General features: G+C 44.4%; 1 protein-coding gene across 15 annotated transcripts in view; it reads left to right on the top strand.

The window, feature by feature from the left end:
- The window catches only part of HDAC4 (histone deacetylase 4), a 233,623-nt gene that overhangs the window by 183,498 nt on the left and 29,330 nt on the right, over positions 1-20,795 (top strand). For all 15 annotated transcript variants that reach the window (XM_084522961.1, XM_084522963.1, XM_084522964.1 and 12 more), the window contains 4 exons: positions 1,771-1,904; positions 7,895-8,015; positions 12,121-12,167; positions 20,247-20,354. In XM_084522961.1, coding sequence (XP_084379087.1) covers positions 1,771-1,904; positions 7,895-8,015; positions 12,121-12,167; positions 20,247-20,354 — 410 coding nt within the window. The remainder of the gene's footprint in view (positions 1-1,770; positions 1,905-7,894; positions 8,016-12,120; positions 12,168-20,246; positions 20,355-20,795) is intronic.

The raw sequence follows: 20,795 nt of genomic DNA, 5'->3' as shown, positions 1-20,795 counted from the left end.
TTCAAAACTGAATTAACCTGAATTAAAGCAGCTACAGACCTTGTGCCAGTTTGAATAAACTGGGGAGTTTTGGGGGGCAGCCAGCCATACCACTGGTCCACACCTTTGCAGGTGTCATTTACAGCACCAGGCTTTGCCCAGCAGCTCCTGATGAAGTTTGATGGTCACTCCAGCACAGGAGACCCCTACAGAGCTCTGCAGCACGATCTTATTTAACTGAACTTTGGCTAACCCGAAGTCAGTCAATTAACAAGCGCCCTTTTCCCTTCCTAGAACTGAAAACGTTGTTGTTTTTTTTTTTTGCCTTGCACTCACCTACAGCAAGGAGAGGAACTGCCAGGCACCTTCCCTAAGGCGGAATAGCTGAGAGTGTCAGTGCCAGAGTTTGCTTCAGAGGGGAAGGCCAAATTTCTCAGCGGCAGAACATGCCTACACGCAGGCAAAAGCTGTGATTCCAGCACCACTCAGACTAGCTAGCGTGGGTACAGGCAGCAGCACGGAGCTCAGCTCCAGGCTACGTGTCCATGTGTGTTCTCAGAGCCGTATTTTCCAGGTCTCTTTGAACTCCACGCAGTTGCAAATTGTGCTGTTTATCAGTGCTTACGTGAAAGCCAGCTCAGGGAAGCCCTGCACGCTGCGTTCGCACTGCCAGGCGCAGCGCAGGTACGCTCTGCTCTGGTGGCATTTAGGAGGAGCAGTTTGGGCTGGATGCAGACCCTTCAGTGCTGGGTTTGGGAGAAACTCCTGCCTTTGCTGCTAATTCAGAGGCTTTGGATTCTCTTTGAGACCTTTCACTTGCCTGTTTATACTGTGCTTTCGGACAGGCACTCCCTGCAAGAAACCATGCCCCTCGAAGCCCCCTTTTCTTCTGTTCTCTGGACCTGCTGCCTGAAGGGAAGGACAGATTGAAACATTTGACTGTGTCTCTTCTACATTAAGTGCAGAAAAGATCTTTTGTCACCAGGAGAGCACGGCTGCGGAGGAACTGCTGGTTCTGTTCAGTGGAACATTGGCTATGAAATCGTAGCTCCCGTTCCAGAAACGTACCCGGGCAGCTCCGGAGCATGAAGCAGGCTCCTACGCTGTTGTCATGCCATAAATACTTGGTAATGCAAGGGGATTTAGCTGCTTGACTCCCACGTTACAATGAAACAACACGGCTAAATACCTACATATCGCGCTGAATAATTATGCCCAAGTGTGTGCTAATAGACTTAATTAGTATGTTGTCAAATAATGTTGATGCAAAGACTTCGGCGCAAACTATTTTACAAAACACAGTGCCTGCTAACGACTTATTCCTTCTGGTTTTTAATCCTAAGCCCTAGAGTCATTTTAGCAGTAATTATAAAGGTACCCAGTGGACAAGTTGTAAGTCAGCCCCCCTCTAGATCATGTTCCTGCGCTGGCACGCCTGCACTCGTACCCGTGTTGTCATTTGTCACCTCCTCCTGTCACTCGCACAGCTTCGGCCCACAGCGATGGTGGCGACTGACTCAGTTCTTGTCTGTATCTGTTGAGGATTTCTAACGGGAGGGATCGCTGCAGGTCTGGTTCTGTGTTCAAAGCAGCTGCCCACCTCATTTCCCAGCGTCTCGGACTGTCATTTTGTAGAGCTCTGTGGCTCCTGGTGAAGCTCACGCTGCCTTTGTCTATAAATGTTCTCTTCAATGCAAAGTACGGTAGACCAAAAATAGATATATGTATTTTTTCATACATCTGGCAAAGTAGTTCCTTTCACTGAGAGCAATTTTGTAACCTCTGCTGCAGGCCTTGTCTACGACACCTTGATGCTGAAACATCAGTGTACCTGTGGAAACACAAACAGCCACCCCGAGCACGCGGGGAGGATCCAGAGCATCTGGTCCCGGCTGCAGGAGACGGGTCTCCGTGGCAAGTGTGAGGTAATCCCAGCACTGGAGGGGGGAGATTTGGGGGGCTGTGAGAAACAGCCCTTGGGTTTGCCTGCCTGATCTGCCTGCTGGATGTCAGGCAGCTTCAGGGGCCGATTCCTGGGATGGAAGGTGTCGTGCACACCCAACCTTCAGCTCGGACTGGTGATTGCTACCTGGACGTGCAAACTTTATGCTGCATTCCGGCCTCAGATTTTTATAGCTCCAGCTGCAGGCAGTGTTTTGCCATATGTGGCTTAAATTTAATCCATTCCTAGATGACTGTTTATGCTCGTGCGTTTGCATGTCAGGAGTGCATTTCTAGCGATCCGATTTCATTGCGTTGCGATGACTGTTGCAAATTTTGTGAAACACTGGAGAACGCTCTTGCCTGATGTGAACTGCAGTGTTTGCAGTGAAGCTGCTTATGTAATTTTCGGCCCAGTTCCCTGTAAAATGGAAGTCCCTATCAAGTGCTGAACCTTGAAGCGGCCAAAAATAAGAGCACAAACTGAAGTAACCACGTCATTTGATACCGCTCCAATCATAACAGCAGGAGCTGTGGAGCAAGAAGTTTGTATTTCTGTGGTTTAATAACTTCTTTAATGCTCCTTGATAATTAATGATCAACCTACAGTGAAAATACTGTAAAAGGAATGAGGGTAGGAGGAGGTTACTAAACACTGTTCCATCACAGGTGCTTAAATTAGTTTTATTGGACAAGCATGTTTTAAGAGCAAAGCAAACTATGAGAAAAGTTATTAAAATAAAAAGAGTAAAGATTAATATTTATTATTATTCATAACTAATAGTAATGATAAATTAAAAACAGTGTTTGCTCATCTCTTTGAACATCTGAGGGGACTGCATCACACTGTAAATTTGAGTTATGTCAGCATCTGGCTAGAAATATTTTCTGAGCAATCAGAAAATACATCCACGTGGTGGCAGCATTGCCATTAGATAACATTCCCCTGTTGTACCCTTATTTATCCCTGAGGAGAGCAAGGAAGAACTTCAAACCTGATTCTGTCTATGGAGATCCATTTAACTGAATTTGGGAATTGTGCTGTCTGACAAAAAAACAAGCACCCCGCCGCTGTTTATCTCCTCTGTTTAGAAGTAGTAGTTAAATTGTGCAGTGCTAATTGTCTTGCCTCCTAGATTGGTGCTATAGTTGTTCTATAATGTACGAAATTCTTCATTGTATGATCCCAAGCGACTGCTGTTTTCCCTCCATTGTTATTCTAGGTTGCTCTCACTGTAGGAAGGAGTTGGTTTAGATCTTCACCTCCTTTCCACCTGTGTTTCCCTTATGGTGAAATTCAGCCTCATCTTAACTCTTCTTTTCTCTGAAAGCGATGAATATGTAATGTTAGCTTCCTACCTCGATTTGCATTTCCTTCTCTGAGGACTTTCTTAAAGGTCTGACCTGCCGTTTCAGGATAACCAGCCATGCTAAATGCACTTACTGCTCTCTCTGGTTAGCATCCCTGTTCCTTTACCCCCACTATCTCCTACTCCTGCCCAGACCTTCATGAAAGTTTTTCTTTATCGTCTCCCACGGGCTCTGTGGGCACAACTTTTCCCTCTTTCTCCGTCTCCTTCTTCCTCCTCACTTCAATATTCTGTTTGATAGGGTTTCTTCTGGAGCTGCAGACAGTTGTTCACCTTCTGTTGTCCTTGACTGATGTAATAAATTTCCATGGTGCAAAGCCATTTGGTCACTCCCCTGTCCTTCACAGTCTTTCTGAAGCTCCTCGGTTGGAACCTGGCTACCAGTAAGCAGAGTGTAGGGCAATATAAAACACAGTTTTCCATCAGCAAAGGTAACCTTTGCATCACGTGCACTTGGCATGGCAAAGGGATAGCTTTTCTGATGGGAATGATCTCTGCTGCTAGGCTGGAGCGTGTGCGTGAGCTGTTGGCACTGCCTGGGATGATGGGCTTGTCTCCTTGCCACAGGACAGGAGATTTAGATTTAACATGCAGAAGGCTTCATTCTGTGGAACACACTCAATGATACAATTGATTTAGAAGGAATTTTGGAGCCTGGCCTAATAATTGCTGCTATTTTTTTTTTCAAATCCCTGTTTCTGTGCAGAAAGCTCAGTGAAGGACAGAAAGGGCTGCTACGCCCTGCGCTCCCTCTCTGTCCTCACCAGCAGTGGTGTGTGTGATAGGCAAAACTCAACATTTTTCCAGGCAGTACATTTTTCCTTTTTTGCTGAGCTCCAGTTTTATTCTACACCATTTTTTAGCTGGTATTGCTGACTGACACATCTATGCACACTCGTTTTATTTTCACTGTTGCAGGTATGTTGTCCTGTGCCTCAGACATTATGAGCCGGTGAAGTAAGCCCAAGGGCCTGATGTGAAAATTGTTTGTGATTATGCAGTTAATCCACTTATAACAAGCCGTGTTTGTAAAAGGACAGTTTGAACTTTGACATTTCCTTATCCTCACGTTTCCTCTTGCTTCCTTAACGCTCCTTTGCTGTGGTCTGGGTGTGGGTCTAGTTTGATTCTATTGGCTGCAAATATTTGCTCCAAGGATAAAAACACAGCACCCTGCATAGTAAATAATCCTATACACGCTGAATGGGATCAGGCAACTCCACTGGGATCCCCATTCCTCTTCCAGAAAGAGTTCAGCAGCTCTTGTTCCCCACACAACTGCGTGCTGGAAATAAATTCCAACTCTGTTTTCTCATGCCAGCTCAAACGATTCTCTATCTCCTGGAAATTTTCTTTTGGTGTTTCTGTTGCACACATGCCCCAAGCCAGAAAAGGGCTCGCAGATAAATATTTTATCATGCATGCAAAAAAATACTTGCTTTGAAATTTCAGAAATGTGAAAACCCATTTTCATCAGGCAACCCAGAGGCTTCTGCAGAACCTGCCAAGTGCCGAGTTCCTACCATTTCTCTCGGAGGCGATAGAAGTGATCCAGAAGGGGCACGAATATTTTTAGAACAGAAAAAACACATTGCTTCCCATCCACCACCCTCCTCCCCCCATCTTTCGGCAGTGAAACAGATATGTATTTGCTGAAGTTGTCCAAAAGCTGTTTTACATCCAGCTGAGGGGAAAATGTGCGCCAGATTTGCAGTGTGATAGGTAAGAGGCTGACAGGGTTGCACAAGTTTAAAGATGACCCTTTGGAGTGAAAGCAGTTGTCCAAACTTAACGACAGCTGCGGTTTAAAGTATTGCTTGTTTAATTAAGTTAGCTTTATAAAATATGGCAATTACTCTGGTGTATGTTCAGAATTTAAAAGCAACAATTATACTAATTGAGGCAATCGCAATAAAAGAGTCTCTCCCCCAAACAAAAACCCGCAATCACTGTGTAGAATAATCCTCCCAGCCTTCATCAAAAGCATGAGGGAATCAATAGGTTTTGCTGTGTGCTTTGGACATAATCAGATCCGTGGACTGCTCAACCAGGACCGGGAAGAATGAGTTCCTGAATCAGGGTCTCCAGGCCTGTCCTGGCAGCAATCCTGCGTTGTTTAAAGTACGAGGGCTGCTAGCTCAAGCCCTCGGGTTAATTGCAGCTATGGAGGACAGACATGGAAAACAGACCCTGGGCTGGGCCATCTGCTCGAGCTGAGACGTACACAGCCTTCCTTACACGGCCTTGTGCCAGCGTCCAGCTCGAGGGCAGGATCAGTCCCTGCTCTGACACTGCAGAACCTCTGGGCATCGACACGGTGAAGGTTTGCCATCACAGAGCACCCAGGCTGTGCCCAGGGAGGTGGTGCAGGCAGGGCCTGGGATATCAGTCTCTGGAAGGAGGCTTTGTAGCCATTTTCATGGCTTTTTGTGGCACGGAGAGGGGGCTGCAGCTGGGACAAGGTCTGCCTTGGATATCCTATCTTTCTGGATATCCTTACATTAGAACCAAGGACAAAACTGGCATAGGGGTGAAAGGGAAGCTATAAAAGCCTGTAAGGGGTGACTAACACTGACTTACCATGAGCGAAAAAGGAAGACAGGATAAAAGTTCAAGGGGGATTTGCCAGATATTTCCATCCCTTCTGGGTCTAGCATTTTTGTGATTATTGCCTCTTTAATGGGACGGTGTATTTTTGCCTCATCATTAACCTCAGGAAATGCTAGGTGGTGAAGCAGAGCACAGAGAAAATGAAAGAGGAACTGGAGAGCAGAAATGCCAAAATTACGAGAGCCAGAGTGCACGAGCACTCCTGCAGTGCTTTGATTTCTGCTGCCTTATGGCTCAAATGATTTTACAAAGTGATTTCCTGTGCGCTTTGAAACGCGGGACGGAGGCTTACGCTGAAGCTTTGGGACACAGTTCCCTGAAGTAGTTTTTTCGGACCGTGCTCCATACGTGGAGGTGCTGGTGGCCAGGGCTGTGCACTGTGTTTGGGATCCCTGCACCCCCTGGGGTGGTGTTGGTGCGGCAGGCAACTCTGTTCTTCTTAGGAATGTGGGTGTTGTGTTTGTTTTTTTTTTTTTCTTTTTCCTTAAGCCATCCACTTTTTGGATCTCATTGGAAACTGCTTCCACAGGAATGTGGAAGTCTTAAAAAAGCAATTGGCACACTTTTGATTGAGCATGAGGGCTGCTCAGTGCCCACGATGTGACAAGGGACCTGCATGCCTTGCACCATGCAGCACAGTGACACTCGTCGCTGGGGCTTGAGTGATCTCCACAAGGGGCTCTCAGAGCTTCCAATGTGCTTATTGTCAACTACTTATGTTATAGTATAACGGAGAGGAGTAATCATGTTGTTTCTTCTGTAGGAAATAAACCCCCACCCCAAATTCCTTTTAAAATGGTTTTGACCAAATCACACACACACACAAAAAAAAAAAAAAAAAAAAAAAAAAAAAAGCTAATTAATTCTAAGCCCTGTAAAAAACAATTTTTTGGTGGTGGGGTAGGAGTGCATGCATGTTTCAGATGCAAAGCAGTCCTAATTTTTGAGGAACTCCTTCCCCACTCTCAGATGGCCACCTCTCTACTTACCCCAAACCTCAATTCACTGCGTTATTTCCCCTGCCAACATTCTGAGGGTACTCGCAAGCTCCCAGTTAAGAAGGTGAGGTGCATTTTCCACTGTCAGCAGTCAGTTGCCCCATCTGGAATACCTGCTATCCCCCAGGCACCATCTGCTTACCTTGCTGCTGTGTGAGGAGACCACCTCATTCTGCATGGGATCTAGCATCTCCGAACAGCACTTTGCTCTTAAAAGCACATTTTGCATCACAAATGGGTGATGGCAACAAAAGATATGCCCCAAAACTATGCTGGAACCCTATGGAAAGAGGGGAAAAGAGCCCCACTCTGTAAAACTTAAAGTGAATTTGGGTCCTGCTGACATCAGTAAAAGTTTTTCCATGATCTACAGCTAAGACTTTAGTGAACCCTTCTTGGGTTCAGCCACCAACAAAAGCAGAGATGAGCATATGTGCTATGGTATTTCCAGCTCAAGATGCATCACGGTATAAGCAAACAATTCATAATAAATTTAATCTTCTAGGATTTCCAAGATCAGTTTCAGAACAGAAAGTCTGTAGTTTATCTTTAATTGACTGAAGGTTGTGTTTGGGAACTGGTGTTTTGGGGACAATTTTTCAGGTTATCTTAATAATCGCAGTGGAGTTGGGGGCAGTATTTGGAGGGCCACATTTTCATCAGTAAATCACTTCCTAATGGTTTATAACTGAAATACTGAATAATTGGTAGTTGAGCAGTCCTTACGTAGCTTATCAAACACTATGGTAAATATTTTTAAACAAACATAAAAAAAAAATCCAAATATGACTTTTTCTGTTAGGGTAGTATTTTGAATAAGGGATTAAACCAAAATCAACTTTACAAAAGATTTTTTCACGTGAGAACCAGGTTTAGATTTATTACTTGCTGTCTTTACGGCTTGCTAAGTTAAAGAAAAAAGAAAAAGAAAAAAGTTCAGTAATGAGTTGAGCATTTAAGCAGGGATTTCATCACCCCTTTTCTTTCCTCTTTCAGTGTATTCGTGGAAGAAAAGCAACTCTAGAAGAGCTGCAGACAGTTCACTCGGAAGCCCATACGCTGCTGTACGGCACAAACCCTCTGAACAGACAGAAACTGGACAGCAAGAAACTTCTAGGTATTGTTGGCTGTGGGGAGGGCTCCCCTTCCTGACCTCCAGCATTCAGGCTACTGTCCACAGCCCCAACTGGCAATCATTTAGCATTGGTGGTATGAAAGATGGGCATGTCGGGGTCCTACCAGCCTCAGCTGTAGGCATTTCCCGTGACAATTCTTCCCTCTGCAACTTTCAGCATTGACTTGGGTAGTGCAAGATTGCATTTCCCATCCACAGGTGATCTCTGAACCTTAGATAGCTACAACTTCCTTGCACTGATGCCTTCAAAATCTAAAATAACCCTCTCTGAGGAGGAAAGATAATTTAGAGTTTATTGTATCCTTGGACACTGCTCTGCATGTTAGAAAGTTCTCCTTTGCTTGGTAGGAACTGGAACTCCCTGCTAAGGACCTAGATCTGCAGCACCAACCAGCTGCATAAACATCAACAAATAGCTGTCAGGTTTGTATGGATAATCCACAAGAAAGATGCAGGGGCCTCTTAGATAGTCCTACATTTTGTTTAATTTTGAACAAGATTGTTTATCCCTTTTACTGGGGACTGGATCTTCCCTAAACCAGGGCTGCATCTGCTGTAGAATATCGGCTTTTTCCCTGCAGAGTATCTAGGGAGATGGTTGTTCAGATAACCAACTCCACCCATAGAAGCCAAATAATCGTATCACATTGATTTTAGCACCTTCCTGTCATGGAGATGACTTCTCCTTTTAGTTTTACCTTTTTACAGCAGTAGATCATAGGCCAGTGGGGCAACTGGGGAAGTTCTCTTGTGGGCATCTGCAAAAAGAGAATTCTAGAAGTTTAGAAAGTTTATTTTGGGGATTAGCTCTACTTTGAATGATATAAAAAGAGGATTAACTTGATGGTCTGCATATTGCAATGGTTGTGGCAAAAGAGCTGGAAAGATTTTTGCACATATTAAGTACGTACATGAGAACCCCGAAGAGGAAAGCTATTAGCCAGTTGTTCAAACATATAATTAGCACTATATTTTTAGCTAAGTTACCACCTCTTTAAAACCCAGAGAAATGAAAAGTAGACATCTCTGGCTGAATGATAGTGCAATTAGCATGTACAGTTTTAAAAATTTACGATGTCATATCCTTGGTAGTGTAAAACTCTCGCCTTGAGTTAAGTCGTATCCACCAGTCCAAAGAAACAGGGTGTAAATCTTCCCCAGTAAATCTGGGACGGCTCCTCATTTGCAGTTACACCACCTTCACTCTGACTGATTTCACTGCAATTTCTTGAAGTGTGGCGCTGAAGATGAGGATCTGTCCCCAGCCATCCACTCTGGATCGGATTCCCTGTGGTGGGAGGCGGGCAGTCCTCCAGCACCTGAGCTGGTGGCTTCACCAGCCAGGATCAGATGGGGTTTGGACCGTGACTCTGACAGTGGTCATCGTCTGTGTGGGACCAGGGGGCTCTGGGCCATCCTAACCCTGCTCCTTTAGGGGAAATTGATAGCCAGGCATTTGAAACCCCTTGCCAGGTACACTGGTAGGCTGGGCTGTGGTAGCACCGAGTGCTTCCTGCTCATTCCAGTGTCAGATCCTCTTGAAATATTTTGCTGTACCCGTTTAAGTCGTGGCATAGTCTGCATCAATAGTTCCATGGGTGTATTTGGGCAAAAAAACAGATTGCTTGTTTAGCACGGGATTTTGCAATTCCCAGGTTTTGCTCAGGGCAAGAGCAAACGTCTTTGCCTCTCAGCCTGGCTGCCAGTTTTCCTGCCAGGCAGGAGAACACGAGGTGACAACTCAACGCCCAGCATCCGGAGGGACAGTGCAGAGAGCTGAGATGGCAAGAGGAGTGAGCCTGGAGGGGAAATTTGTGTAGTATCCAGGTAGAAGCTCTCCTTTGGGAGCAGGGCAGGAAAGGCAATGCTGTCCCAAAAAAAGGCAACACAGTTTCTTAGCTTGATGGCTTCCATAGTGCTGGATTTGAGTGAGGATAACACCCTCTGATGTGCTGGGAAAGCCTCCCTGAAAAGCCTTGGTGTGCATATTTGTTTGTGCGTAGAGGTGAACAAGCCTGTAAGCAGCCCCTTCTTCAGCTATCCTCTCTTGTTGAAAGTTTAAAAGGCTTTTATATTTACAAAACAGCTTTGTGGGGTTCTTTTAAATATATTTGTGGGCTAAATGTATGGCAGGTTTGAAGTCTGAGACCAAAGCTTTGCGTGAGGCTCACATATGCAAATGTGAGTTGGTTAGACCTGAGTGTCTTGACATGTGTACGACTGCAATAGGATAACTGGCTCCATGTAAACTCTTTGCCTTTGATATGTCTATGAGCAAGAAAAAGCATGAGAAATCTCAGCCTAAAAGGAAAAACTTGTAAAGCCGAGAGATGAAAACGAGGATATTTTTTTTTACGCTTCTGCAAATGATGACAGGGATGTTGCTTCATCTGACAGTTCTTTAAGAGAATGTGGGAAGGGGGCAAATAGCTCTGATTTTTCAGAACTGTAAGCAGACCTCAATGTATTTGGATACCATGGCTCTGCTGATTACTTCTGCAGTTGTCCCGTAGTCTATTAGTTCTGAGCTTTACTCCTTTCTCAACAAGTGCCCTCCTTCACCAGCACAGGAGAGCTGCCGTGCTGCAGTGGACGTCCACTGCTGATGTTGAAGTTACCTTCCCCAGAGGAGCTTGAGCATTGCAGAGATCTGCTTTGCTGTGTTTTATCGGGAGAGCTCAAAGGTGGTGGCTTTCAAGGCAGGTTGCATAACTTTGCCCCTTGAAATGTTGCTAAGGCCCTTGAAAGTCTCAAGACGAGGAATATGAATCTCTCTCCCATTTGACAGTGAGAAGCTTTGGAACCAGCTGAACAAGTTTAAATGCAGGCAAATGAGGCTGCTTTTAATTTGTGGGTAGCAATCAAATTGTTGTCAAGAAGATAAATATTGAAATAATAGGTGGATTAGCAGTGAAAGATGTGACAGGAGGTCTAAGGCAGGATGATCTAAGAGTTTTCATGTGGATCTAATCACCGAGCGAATCTCACTGTGCGCTCAGATTAATAGTACAGATGCATTAACTCTGCTTTCAGTCAAAGGGGTAACGTATGTCTGCTATGCATTTGACACCAGCCTGGTCCTCGGTACCATGTGTCACATCACGGCTACTTCATGCTCTGCAAAGATGGTCGTTAGCACCGGAGGGAATTTGTTCTTTCAGTATAGACACAATCAGAGCAGGAACCTGGTTTGGTCAAAAAACAAACAAACAAACAAAACAAACAAACAGTTTATTTAACTGTTAGCTTTCATAGGTTTTAAATAGATATCAAGCAAATGAATTTCGGGCAATGTACCACAGATCTTTACGGTGCCTGCATGCATCTATTTCCTTCTCCCCATTTACCTGTTGTTCATAGACACACTTACTTACAAGACATGCACATAGGGGAGTGGTGGTGCATATGAGAGAACACATTCTTTTATAAACTGTATGGTTTATAAACCTGCAGAATTTTGAATGGGTAATAATATTGCTGATGTACAAGCTGAGGAAGTGATGTTACAGTCCTTACAGTAGCAAAATTGGTCTTACAGATGTTTTTTTCTCCATTTTTCCCAAATTCTTAATGTTGGTTTTGCTCTTTCAGTCAAAACACGTTCTGTTTGCTTGCCACCGGTTTATTTTTTGTCTTCGTCTTTTATGAAGCTAATGTGCTCCAAAATCTTTTAGTGTCTGTGCAGATGACTGATAATTAGGGTGTTTTTATGATTTCCCATCCGCTTTCAGTTGAAAGCAGTTAAAATGTTCATCTCAGACATGCTGAGCAGTTGTTGGTAGCGTCTCAATCATTTATAGTCAGCATGATTGCCTGAAATGTAGGACAGCACAGAACGCTTGCATAAAAATAAGTGATTTATGGAAGGCTTTTATGTTGGAGAGGCTTTTGAACACATCCAAGTGCGTATATTGTTTATCTCTGCATTGTAATATAACAGTATTGACTGTGTTTTCTGAAAATTGCTAGAAAACCACAGTCTGTTACTGTGTTAAGAAAGTTTTCAGCATTGCCATAAAATTGGACCAAAATCTGGTAAACTTTGACTTTTTGACTTAGTGGATACCCTTTTTTTTTTTTTCTGCAGGTTCTCTAACGTCGATGTTTGTCAGGCTTCCTTGTGGTGGTGTTGGGGTGAGTACTCTCTTTAATGTGTAAATAATGTCCTGTTTGTTCTCTGAGTCCCATCGGTAACAAAAATTGTTGCTTTGCATTCCATCAAGTAGGTAATTGCAACCAGATGTTATCCATAAACAGGGTCTGCCTGGGGTGCGGGGTAGCAGTGACAGCCTCACGTGCCTTTCTTCAAAAGCAGCATGAAGATTTTAAACTATTTTGGAGCACTGAAGCGTGTGGGACATTCATAGGCATGTTTTGTCTCTTGGCTTTTGGGATGAGAAACCTCATTTCAGGCAGTGATGTTTAATGGACGAGAGGTTACTGAATTCTAAAGCAGCCTTGAATCCAAAAATGCGCTGCAACTGCACAGAAAGCAAGATGTGCTTTTCGTGCTGCTCGTGCTGTGTAGGTGTTTCATCTTCAGTATTTGCACTTCAGAGCTGCCTGCATGCCTCCCAGTGCAGGTGGAAAATATATTAATAAAATAGTGATACTGAAGGACAATTTTGGGGAAGTTCCTGTAAATAGTAAGTTATTGTATTTGTGTCTGGGCTCTATTATTGTCCTAGAATGAAAAGTCTTGCAGGTTACACAGCGTGAGGGAATTGCAGTCTTTGGTATTTGACATCTTTCATTTCTTGAGCTCTAGGACAGTCACGCCTGAATTCTGAAAGAGGTGACTAAAATATCTGTCCATCCATCATGAAAAAGCCCAACATTAGTTTTCATCTGTCGAGATTTCATATAGTAGAGAAGGCTTTTTTGTTTGTTCCCATAAGGCTGCAAAAACAAATACCATTCAAATACCTTGTGTTGAAGGTTTGGGTTGCATTTTTTGTTTGTTTGTTGTGGTTTGTTTTTTACTTTTTTATTTATTTTTAAGCCTGAAAACTTGAAAGTTTTCCTTTCAAGTCAGACTTTCTGCTCCAAAGTTTCTATGTAGGGTGACACTACAGAAACTCTCGGAGAACAGGAAGGGAAAAGAATGAGAAGAGACAATAAAAGGCATTGTGTTTGAAAATTCACAGTGGTAGTTCTTATGCATAATTGTAGCTCGTGAGGTTGAATCTAGAGGTCTGGATTCTGTTATGGAAATGAAACAAAATTGTTTTCTTCCTGAGTCTTTGCAAAATCGCTGCTTTGAAAATTATCCCGTCAAAAAAAGAATAATCGGCGTTTATTCATACCGCCACCACTGAGCACTCGTAGAGATATTTTATTTTGTATTGTAAATATGCTGCAGTCTCCTAATTCATGGCAAATTTTTGGCTAGAGTTTAAAAGGTTTGGATTTACTCTGCCCTGCAGTCAGGCATGCCATTCAAAGCAAAAATTATCATTTGCAAATGAAGACTGAATGGTAACAAGTAGAGACAGTGCCTGAGCCCAGTGCAGTCCCAGAAGTCTTGCATTAAATCCTAAATCAGGGCAGGAAACGCCACAGCGCTGGTATTACTGATACGCTCGTAATAAAGATAGCGAGTGCAGTTAAGTCGCTGCTCAGTTGTCTCCACAGACCCTTAAATATGAAATAAAACAGTTGCCAACATTTCTGCAGTGCTGTAGTAATCCCAGCAGATATTTTCATGTTTTATCAGCAAAGCTTTTTAAAAGGAGTAATTTATTAGTAATCAACAACATGTTAGCCAAATTTTTCATAAAAATGGATTTTGATTGTTTTCCTTGGTTTTTGTTCCCCCTTTCCATTGGAATATAGTGCCAGCTATTCGTGTGCTTCTGCTTTCATGTCTGATGCAGGAAAACACATTCGTCACTGCTTTTGGGATGCGTTTTTAATTAGTATGTACACTGCAGCCATATATTTTTAGGGAAAATGGGGCCATGGTCCAGAATGATAGGCTCTGGCATATCAAGCGTTACACGCTTGTGTGTGCTCTGGATGGGTTTAAGCGTAGCCCTTTCAAGCCTGCTCTCTACTGTCTTTGGAAGTGTGAGATTTGTCAGGAAAGCTGGTTTGCAGTGTTGTGTGTTTATTGAAGAAATACAGGGAAAGCTGTAGTCTTTGTGAGCATGCCAGTTCTGTGAGACAAGTTGCTCTTGATTTGATTTGCTATGGGAAAAAGCTGGAAGAAGCCCTACAGTGGGATTTTAGCTGGGGCCACAGAGCACGCCTTTCAGTAGCAGATGAAAACCAAATTATTTTCTCCACCAAAGGGGATGACAAGGCATTTTTCAGATGCATATAATATTTTTTGAAGAAATCAGAGGGAAAAAAAAAAGTTTTTAAAACATGAGGGCCTTGGGTAAAGCATCAGTTATGAAGAATTTCAATGAGAGAGGAAGTGTAATTTAAGTCTGAGGAGTTTCAGCATGTGAAGACTGCTGGGAGATTGAGTGCTTATTATGGTGTAATTAAATTATTTTAAATTGTTCTAGCAAGAGAGCTTTAGGGTTCTGCTGTTGTTTGGCTGGCCATCACGTAGGCTGCAAGGTGTCTGCAGAGCTCTTTTGACAGATGAGGAGCATTAGAGTCGTGTTTACACTCTCCCTTGCACTAGATTACCAGGATGGCAGAGCATTACTTGTTGCTGAGCAGTCATCTGTCTTTGCTTTATCTTTGACTTTTGAGTTAGAAGATGGAGGCAAGTCAGCCCTGGTAGGGTTAGAAGTTTGTATGGACTCCACTCGCTTCGTACTGGTTTCACTGGTGAAGGAACATGAGGTGCACGAGGTGATCCAAGCGCCTGTGGGACATCTGCTGGGCTATGTAGAGGTGATGTTTTGTAGCCCAGATTTGAAAGAGCAGGGATTTTTCTCAGCAGTTTAGTCTTCTCTGATTTTGTCACTTAATAATAAGTACAGACTTGTGGATAAGTCATGGGTTTTTGCCTTAGGCTCAACAAGACACCAGGCAGCTTTCCAGTTGTCCGACTGCTTTGGAAGGAGGGTTTTACTCAGGGAACACCATGCTGGTCTGGCAAATGCTTGCCATGGGGCAAACATGATGCCATAAAGAAAAAAAGAAGTTTTCCAAAAAATGAGGCTACTGTAGAATGAGTTGGAACCAGTCCTCTTTTGGTTGCATCACTGGTTAGAAGATGGGAAACGCTGGTGGGAATTACAGCCCTCCACAGGTCTGTGTATTCATGGAAATGCTGCAAAGCTGGGATGGGCTGTAATGTACTTTGCTGCAGGTATGGGGTTTATTCAGGGTCGTCGAGACAAAAGATATTTGCAGAGAAATACTGTTGGTGTCATGATAACAAGGGACTAAATAGTAAAGTAGTACACAAAATGTTGCTGGATGCAAAATAATGCCTGTGGGCAAGAAGGAGACCTGGACTGGGGCAGGTGAAAGCTGAACGATTGCTGAGCTGAGGATGTCAAATGGTTTTATGGGATGGAAAGCTTGAAGCCAAGTCCTTTTTCTGTACACAAACAGCACAACTCTTTTGCCCAGGAGTTACAATGTAGGCTAAAAGAATAAATGGGCCTGAAAGGAGATGTAGAACTATCTGGTGGGGGGAAGCCCATAAAGAGCTGGTAGATCTTCCTGTTCTGTTTTAAATGATCAGGGAATGTTTGAATTTCCATGAGTTCTTTATACTGGTGAGTGTCACAACAGAAGTTTGAAGGAGCAGGAAAACGCTTAAGAGAAAACCAGTTAATCACATAACACCTTTCAATCTCTCTTTAAAAACGAGGTCACAATGTCTCAAAATCAGTGAGAAAAAAGTATATTTGTTCCCTAGTGGTTGGAAAGTCTTGGGTTTTTTTTTCCTCACTGGTTTGTTTTATACGAGGAGCCTTCAATTCATCGTAGCTGACGCTAGCAAACCTCCTCCCACCTGCACACATCCTGAGCGCAGCAGAAAAGGAAGAAAGCACAGAAGCACTTATATCAACAGATGTGAGCTCTGATTTAAACAACTGTAATTTATTCCCACTGATCTTTAGCAACATCTGCAAGTACAGCATGCACTATTTTTACTTAGCGACATTACCTTCACTTCTCTGCAGCGCACACGCTTTTTTTAATCTGTGATTTACATGCACCGGGGCGTTACGTAATCCAGGATAATTAGAAGAAGATTTTAGAGAAATGAGTTTGAGCATTGAGAATCCACAAAATATTTCCAGCACGCTTGCAGCCAAATACTTCGAAACACTCAAAGACTTGATTTTATGATAGCTAGTATTTTTAATTCTTTTTTTTTGTTTTGTTTTCACATATAATATTTTCTTTTTTTCATTCTTAGAAAAAGAAATCTAGTGATTCTTTTTTTTTTTTTTTGATCTTTTCCAGAATCTGTTCTTCTATTTTTGATTGTAAGGTCCTGATTAGACTGTGTAAAATATCTTTGCCTGTGTGAGCATACTGCAAAGCACAGACAACAAAAGTGACTTCCATGGAATGTAAATGAGAAGATACTTCCTAGCAGGTCTTAGAAGGAAAAAATAGGTGAGCATTTTAGTCAGTGCTTAAGGAGTTGTGGTTGGGTACAGACAGCTCACCAGCAGCACAGTTGGTGTGTGCTGCAGTCACCGAAGTGCTATGATGAGCAGTGATGAGAGAAGGGCAGAACTCCTTTGTTCCCCTTCACTTTGCAGAGTCACTTGTCTCTGCCTGTCCCTGTGTTTAATCTGTTATCTGCATTGCTCTTCGGCTACAGAAAAGATTAAAATATTGAAATTTTTTTTAAGACTGTCCTCATTTCATTTTGAAATGGCTGCCTGTCAGCATATAGTTAGGTACAAGTAGGAGCCTCATCGTGTGTATTAATAAAGACTTCATGTTTAGAGGAAGGACAAGTTCTTTCAGGTTTCACCCAGAAACATCTTAGACATTCCTTTTAGGAGAGGAAGGCCTCTCTCAGACGGACCTTCCCTCATCGTTTTCTAATAAGCATACATGCAAAGGTTTAGGGGTCTGCAGCAGGACCCAGGAACTGAATTTGTTCTTTCCACCTCTGAAAGTCCTCAGTTCTCCTAAGAGCCCATGTAGCAGAAACAGCAGCTCCTTTGTTGGAATAAGCAAGGCTCTAACATTATTCTCAAGGAGATAAGTGTGCTCATCCACTCAACAGCAGCAGATGTGGAAGACTCGGTATCTCTGACGCAGTTGTATCCTCCGGTTCAGGGGAGAAAAAGAGAAATACGCGCTCTTGGATCAACGAGAGGCAAGAAATATGCTTCCTCTCTCCGTAAAGTCCTTCCAGATGGTAAGGCTTGATGTGCTGTCCCAGCAACAACTCCTGTGATGGCAGCTACATCAAAGGACTCGCAGGCAGGGAAAGCCAAATAGCGTCTCCCTGTAATGAACTTCAGAATTCAGGAATGATGGAGGGGTCAACAGCAGCCCGAGCACCAAACAGCAGCAGCTCCAGAGCCGGCGAGCAGTCCAGCTCAGGGCCACATTAATAACATTTTCCACCATGGCAGAGTCTACGCCCCTCTGCCGCAGAGCGCTGATGACTTCAGTGGGACTGTTCAAACACTTGCAGTCAAACAGATGATGAAGTGCTGCCTTGGATTCGGGCCCAGCAGTCTCCAGACATCCGTTCTGGGGAAGGTGGCTGGGTGTTAAATCCTTATCTTGGAGATGTGTGCACGTGGGATGGGGCAGTGGAGAACTTGCTGCAGGAAGGGGCATCCCTTGATCCAGTCCTTCTGCTTGGTAGCTGAGCGGGGGGGCATGGCAGAGTCTTGGAGGCTGGCTTCTAAACCACAGGTGGAATACTTTCTCTGAGTACCTAATTTCTTTCTGCAGAAATAAGAACTCTCCAAAACCGCTCTGTCTTGCCCTCCTTGTTCTTGAAGTGCTGCCAATGCGAGCCTGGTTTCTGCAGGCATCAAAGGGCCTGAACTTAGCGGTGCTTGGCTCGAACACCAGTGACTTCTGCATGGTTTGTGGGGAAGGCTGGCACAAACGGACATCTGAGGGGGTCCGAGGGTCCTTAGGTAAAGCCGTGCACAGGACATGTGAATTCTGCTTTTCAGTGTTTTTATTTCTCTGATGCCTTTACGATGAATAAACGTGGCCCTCTGCAATTCTGCATCCATGGAGGGGGCCTGGTACTTACTGTGATGGGGCAAAGAGAGAGAAAGCACCTTTTAGCTGTTAGTGTCTTGAATCATTTTCTTTCAATACGAAGACAGACACGTTAGATTTGCTCAGTCCAGACTAAGCAGTGCAGCTGTATCTCCCTCGAGTGGAGCCTGCAGGTAAGAAACATGGGAGCCACCCCCTGCAGAAGTGAGGCAGCAGAGTCCTACCAACCTTGTCCTTATCTGAGATACCAGGAGCCAGAATCTCCCAAGGGAACACAGCGGTGGCATCCTAATTGCAAAGTAACTTGACTGTCTCTTACTATTTTCACGGGACTGCTGATGAGGAGCCTGGAGACAGACCCTCGCAGAGCACTACAGTAGCCTGCTGGTTGGTAGGGAGAAGAGGTTTGCTTTTCCCACCCTGTCAGGGGCTTTTGAAGGGACATGGTCAGACCAGTCCTGTTTTCCGCAGGCAAGCTCCCAGCTCCCAGCAGCATTGTATATAACTCGAACCCTGTTGTACTTCTGTTCCCATGTTACTGCCCAAATTTATGGGGGCTGAGGAGAGCCCTGGCACCACAGAGGTACCATAGGGGTTTTCCATCAATGCAGTAGCTCTCCCCAGAGTCTGTGACAGTGCATGTATTGGCAACATCACCTCAGAGATGTGGTTTTTTTTTGTATTCTCCTAATGCTTTCATATTTTACTGTGACTTCAAAACCGTCCTCAGGGCAGATGGTGCCAGAAACCATCCCCGATAAGAGGGCTGGAACAATTTCCACTGGCTTTAGCACAGCCGTGAAGGAGGTGGCTCAGTGTCATACGGGGTGACTTGCATCTCCCCGCAGCTTAGTAAGCAGATTGGATGCCAGACAAAACAAATAACCCATTTCTCTCCTTCTCCTTTGCCATTGTTTCCATAAATACGCTCGACGGAGAGTCATATGTGAAAAATAGCTGGTGATTTTTCACACTGAGAAACGTTGCATTTACCCTGTGATGGATAGGATATCCATCCTATTGTGGATAGGGTAAACGTACAGCAGAGCTATCCTGACGTGGGACCATCCCAGTAGTCTGGATTTTGCAAAGGCTGTGACTGGCAAGAAGAAAACAAGCTTTGCTTTCATCGCGGCGCGCCAACAGGCCGGGGTGCTGGGGAGGAGATCCAGAGCCACGTTCCCAGCGGTGCCCCTGCTGGAAGCAGGCCCCGGAGCCGTCCTTCCCCCTCCTCCTCTCGGCAGCTTCCAGCTGAATTGTAGTAAAAACTGAGCAGGCATTTTCATCGTGTGTCTGCAGGCCGATCCTGCCTTTGTGCCGTTGTTGGGACGAACGTGGTAAAAGCCAGCACTCCAAAAAAACTTTTTGTTTGAATTAGAACATGATCCTGTGGAACATCGGCACGGAGAGTGCCTGAGGAATGCCTTGCCCTTGACCTGTTGGCATGTTTTCGGGGGGAAACTACAGAAGATGCTGGTGCTGTCAGATAGTTAGCGTTGAACTGGATGTCTGTAGTCAGCACCTAGGCACTGAAGGTCTGTTATTTTTGATGAGAGAGGCTTGATGTGCTTCCCCGGGGAAGGCAGTGTCAGCAGAACCTTACCCCAGCAGATGCTGGCGGGCGTAGGCTGGGCAGGCTTTTCTTACGTGCTGTGTTCTCATTGTGTTCTTCTTTTCTTAGGGTTGTTGAATGATTTTCTATACCTCTTTTTGGCTCTGGGTTCGGTTTCTTCCAGCAATTGAGGAGAAGTGCTGATATGGTGGTGTTAGAAGTGGGAGACACCTGCAGGTTTACATTGCTTGAGATGCTGAATTTGCTTCTGAGTTACAGCTCTGACCCTTCAGCATCGCAGAGCTGTAGCAGATGGTCATCTCTGGAGTGTCCTGTGTTGGGACAGCCATCGGTGGTGTCACGACTGTCCTTGTGCAGCCAGCCACCATGGCACTGCCCCGCTGCTGCTGAGATCAGTTCTGCAAATTCACACATTCAATACATTTGGATAACTCTCTTATAAAACATGAGTCTCCGTTTCCTGGCCATCCTCACTGCCTCTAACCATGGCTCCTCTGTGTCTCAATCAGGTCGACAGCGACACGATTTGGAACGAAGTCCACTCATCCGGTGCTGCTCGCCTGGCCGTGGGCTGTGTCATCGAGCTTGTTTTCAAAGTAGCCACGGGAGAACTGAAGGTTGGTATGAAAATAATGTTTTGCTTTGGAATGGGCTGTGTACAGGATCAACAGGGCTCAGCTCACGGCTGTGTAGTGCAGGAGGTCCAGTTAGCTTCATTTTAATGGCACCATCTGGCTTCAGTCATAAAAATCTTTGAGGATATCAGCAAGTGAACAACAGACTCCTGGTGAATGTTCTTATGCACTGATTAAAAGGGAGAAAGAAACCAGAACAGCAAGCGAAATCACTATTCCGGTGTTATTCGAGAGTCTTTTTGTTGCCTTCAGCTGGGCCAGCCAGTTCAGTGACCTCATGCAGCATTTATTTCTTTTTTCCTGAGTGGAAGGAAAAGCTGTACCAGCCAGTTTCCATAAAATTCACATGGATTTCTTCCCACCCCAGAACAAGGGAGAGCATCATCCACTGCTATGCTCTTGTGAGGAAACCATCGAGAACAA

This window comes from Aythya ferina (assembly GCF_964211825.1).
Source record: "Aythya ferina genome assembly, chromosome: 6".
Taxonomy (NCBI): domain Eukaryota; kingdom Metazoa; phylum Chordata; class Aves; order Anseriformes; family Anatidae; genus Aythya; species Aythya ferina.
The sequence above is the reverse complement of the archived record's forward strand: the minus strand, read 5'-3'. Positions and strand labels throughout refer to the sequence as shown.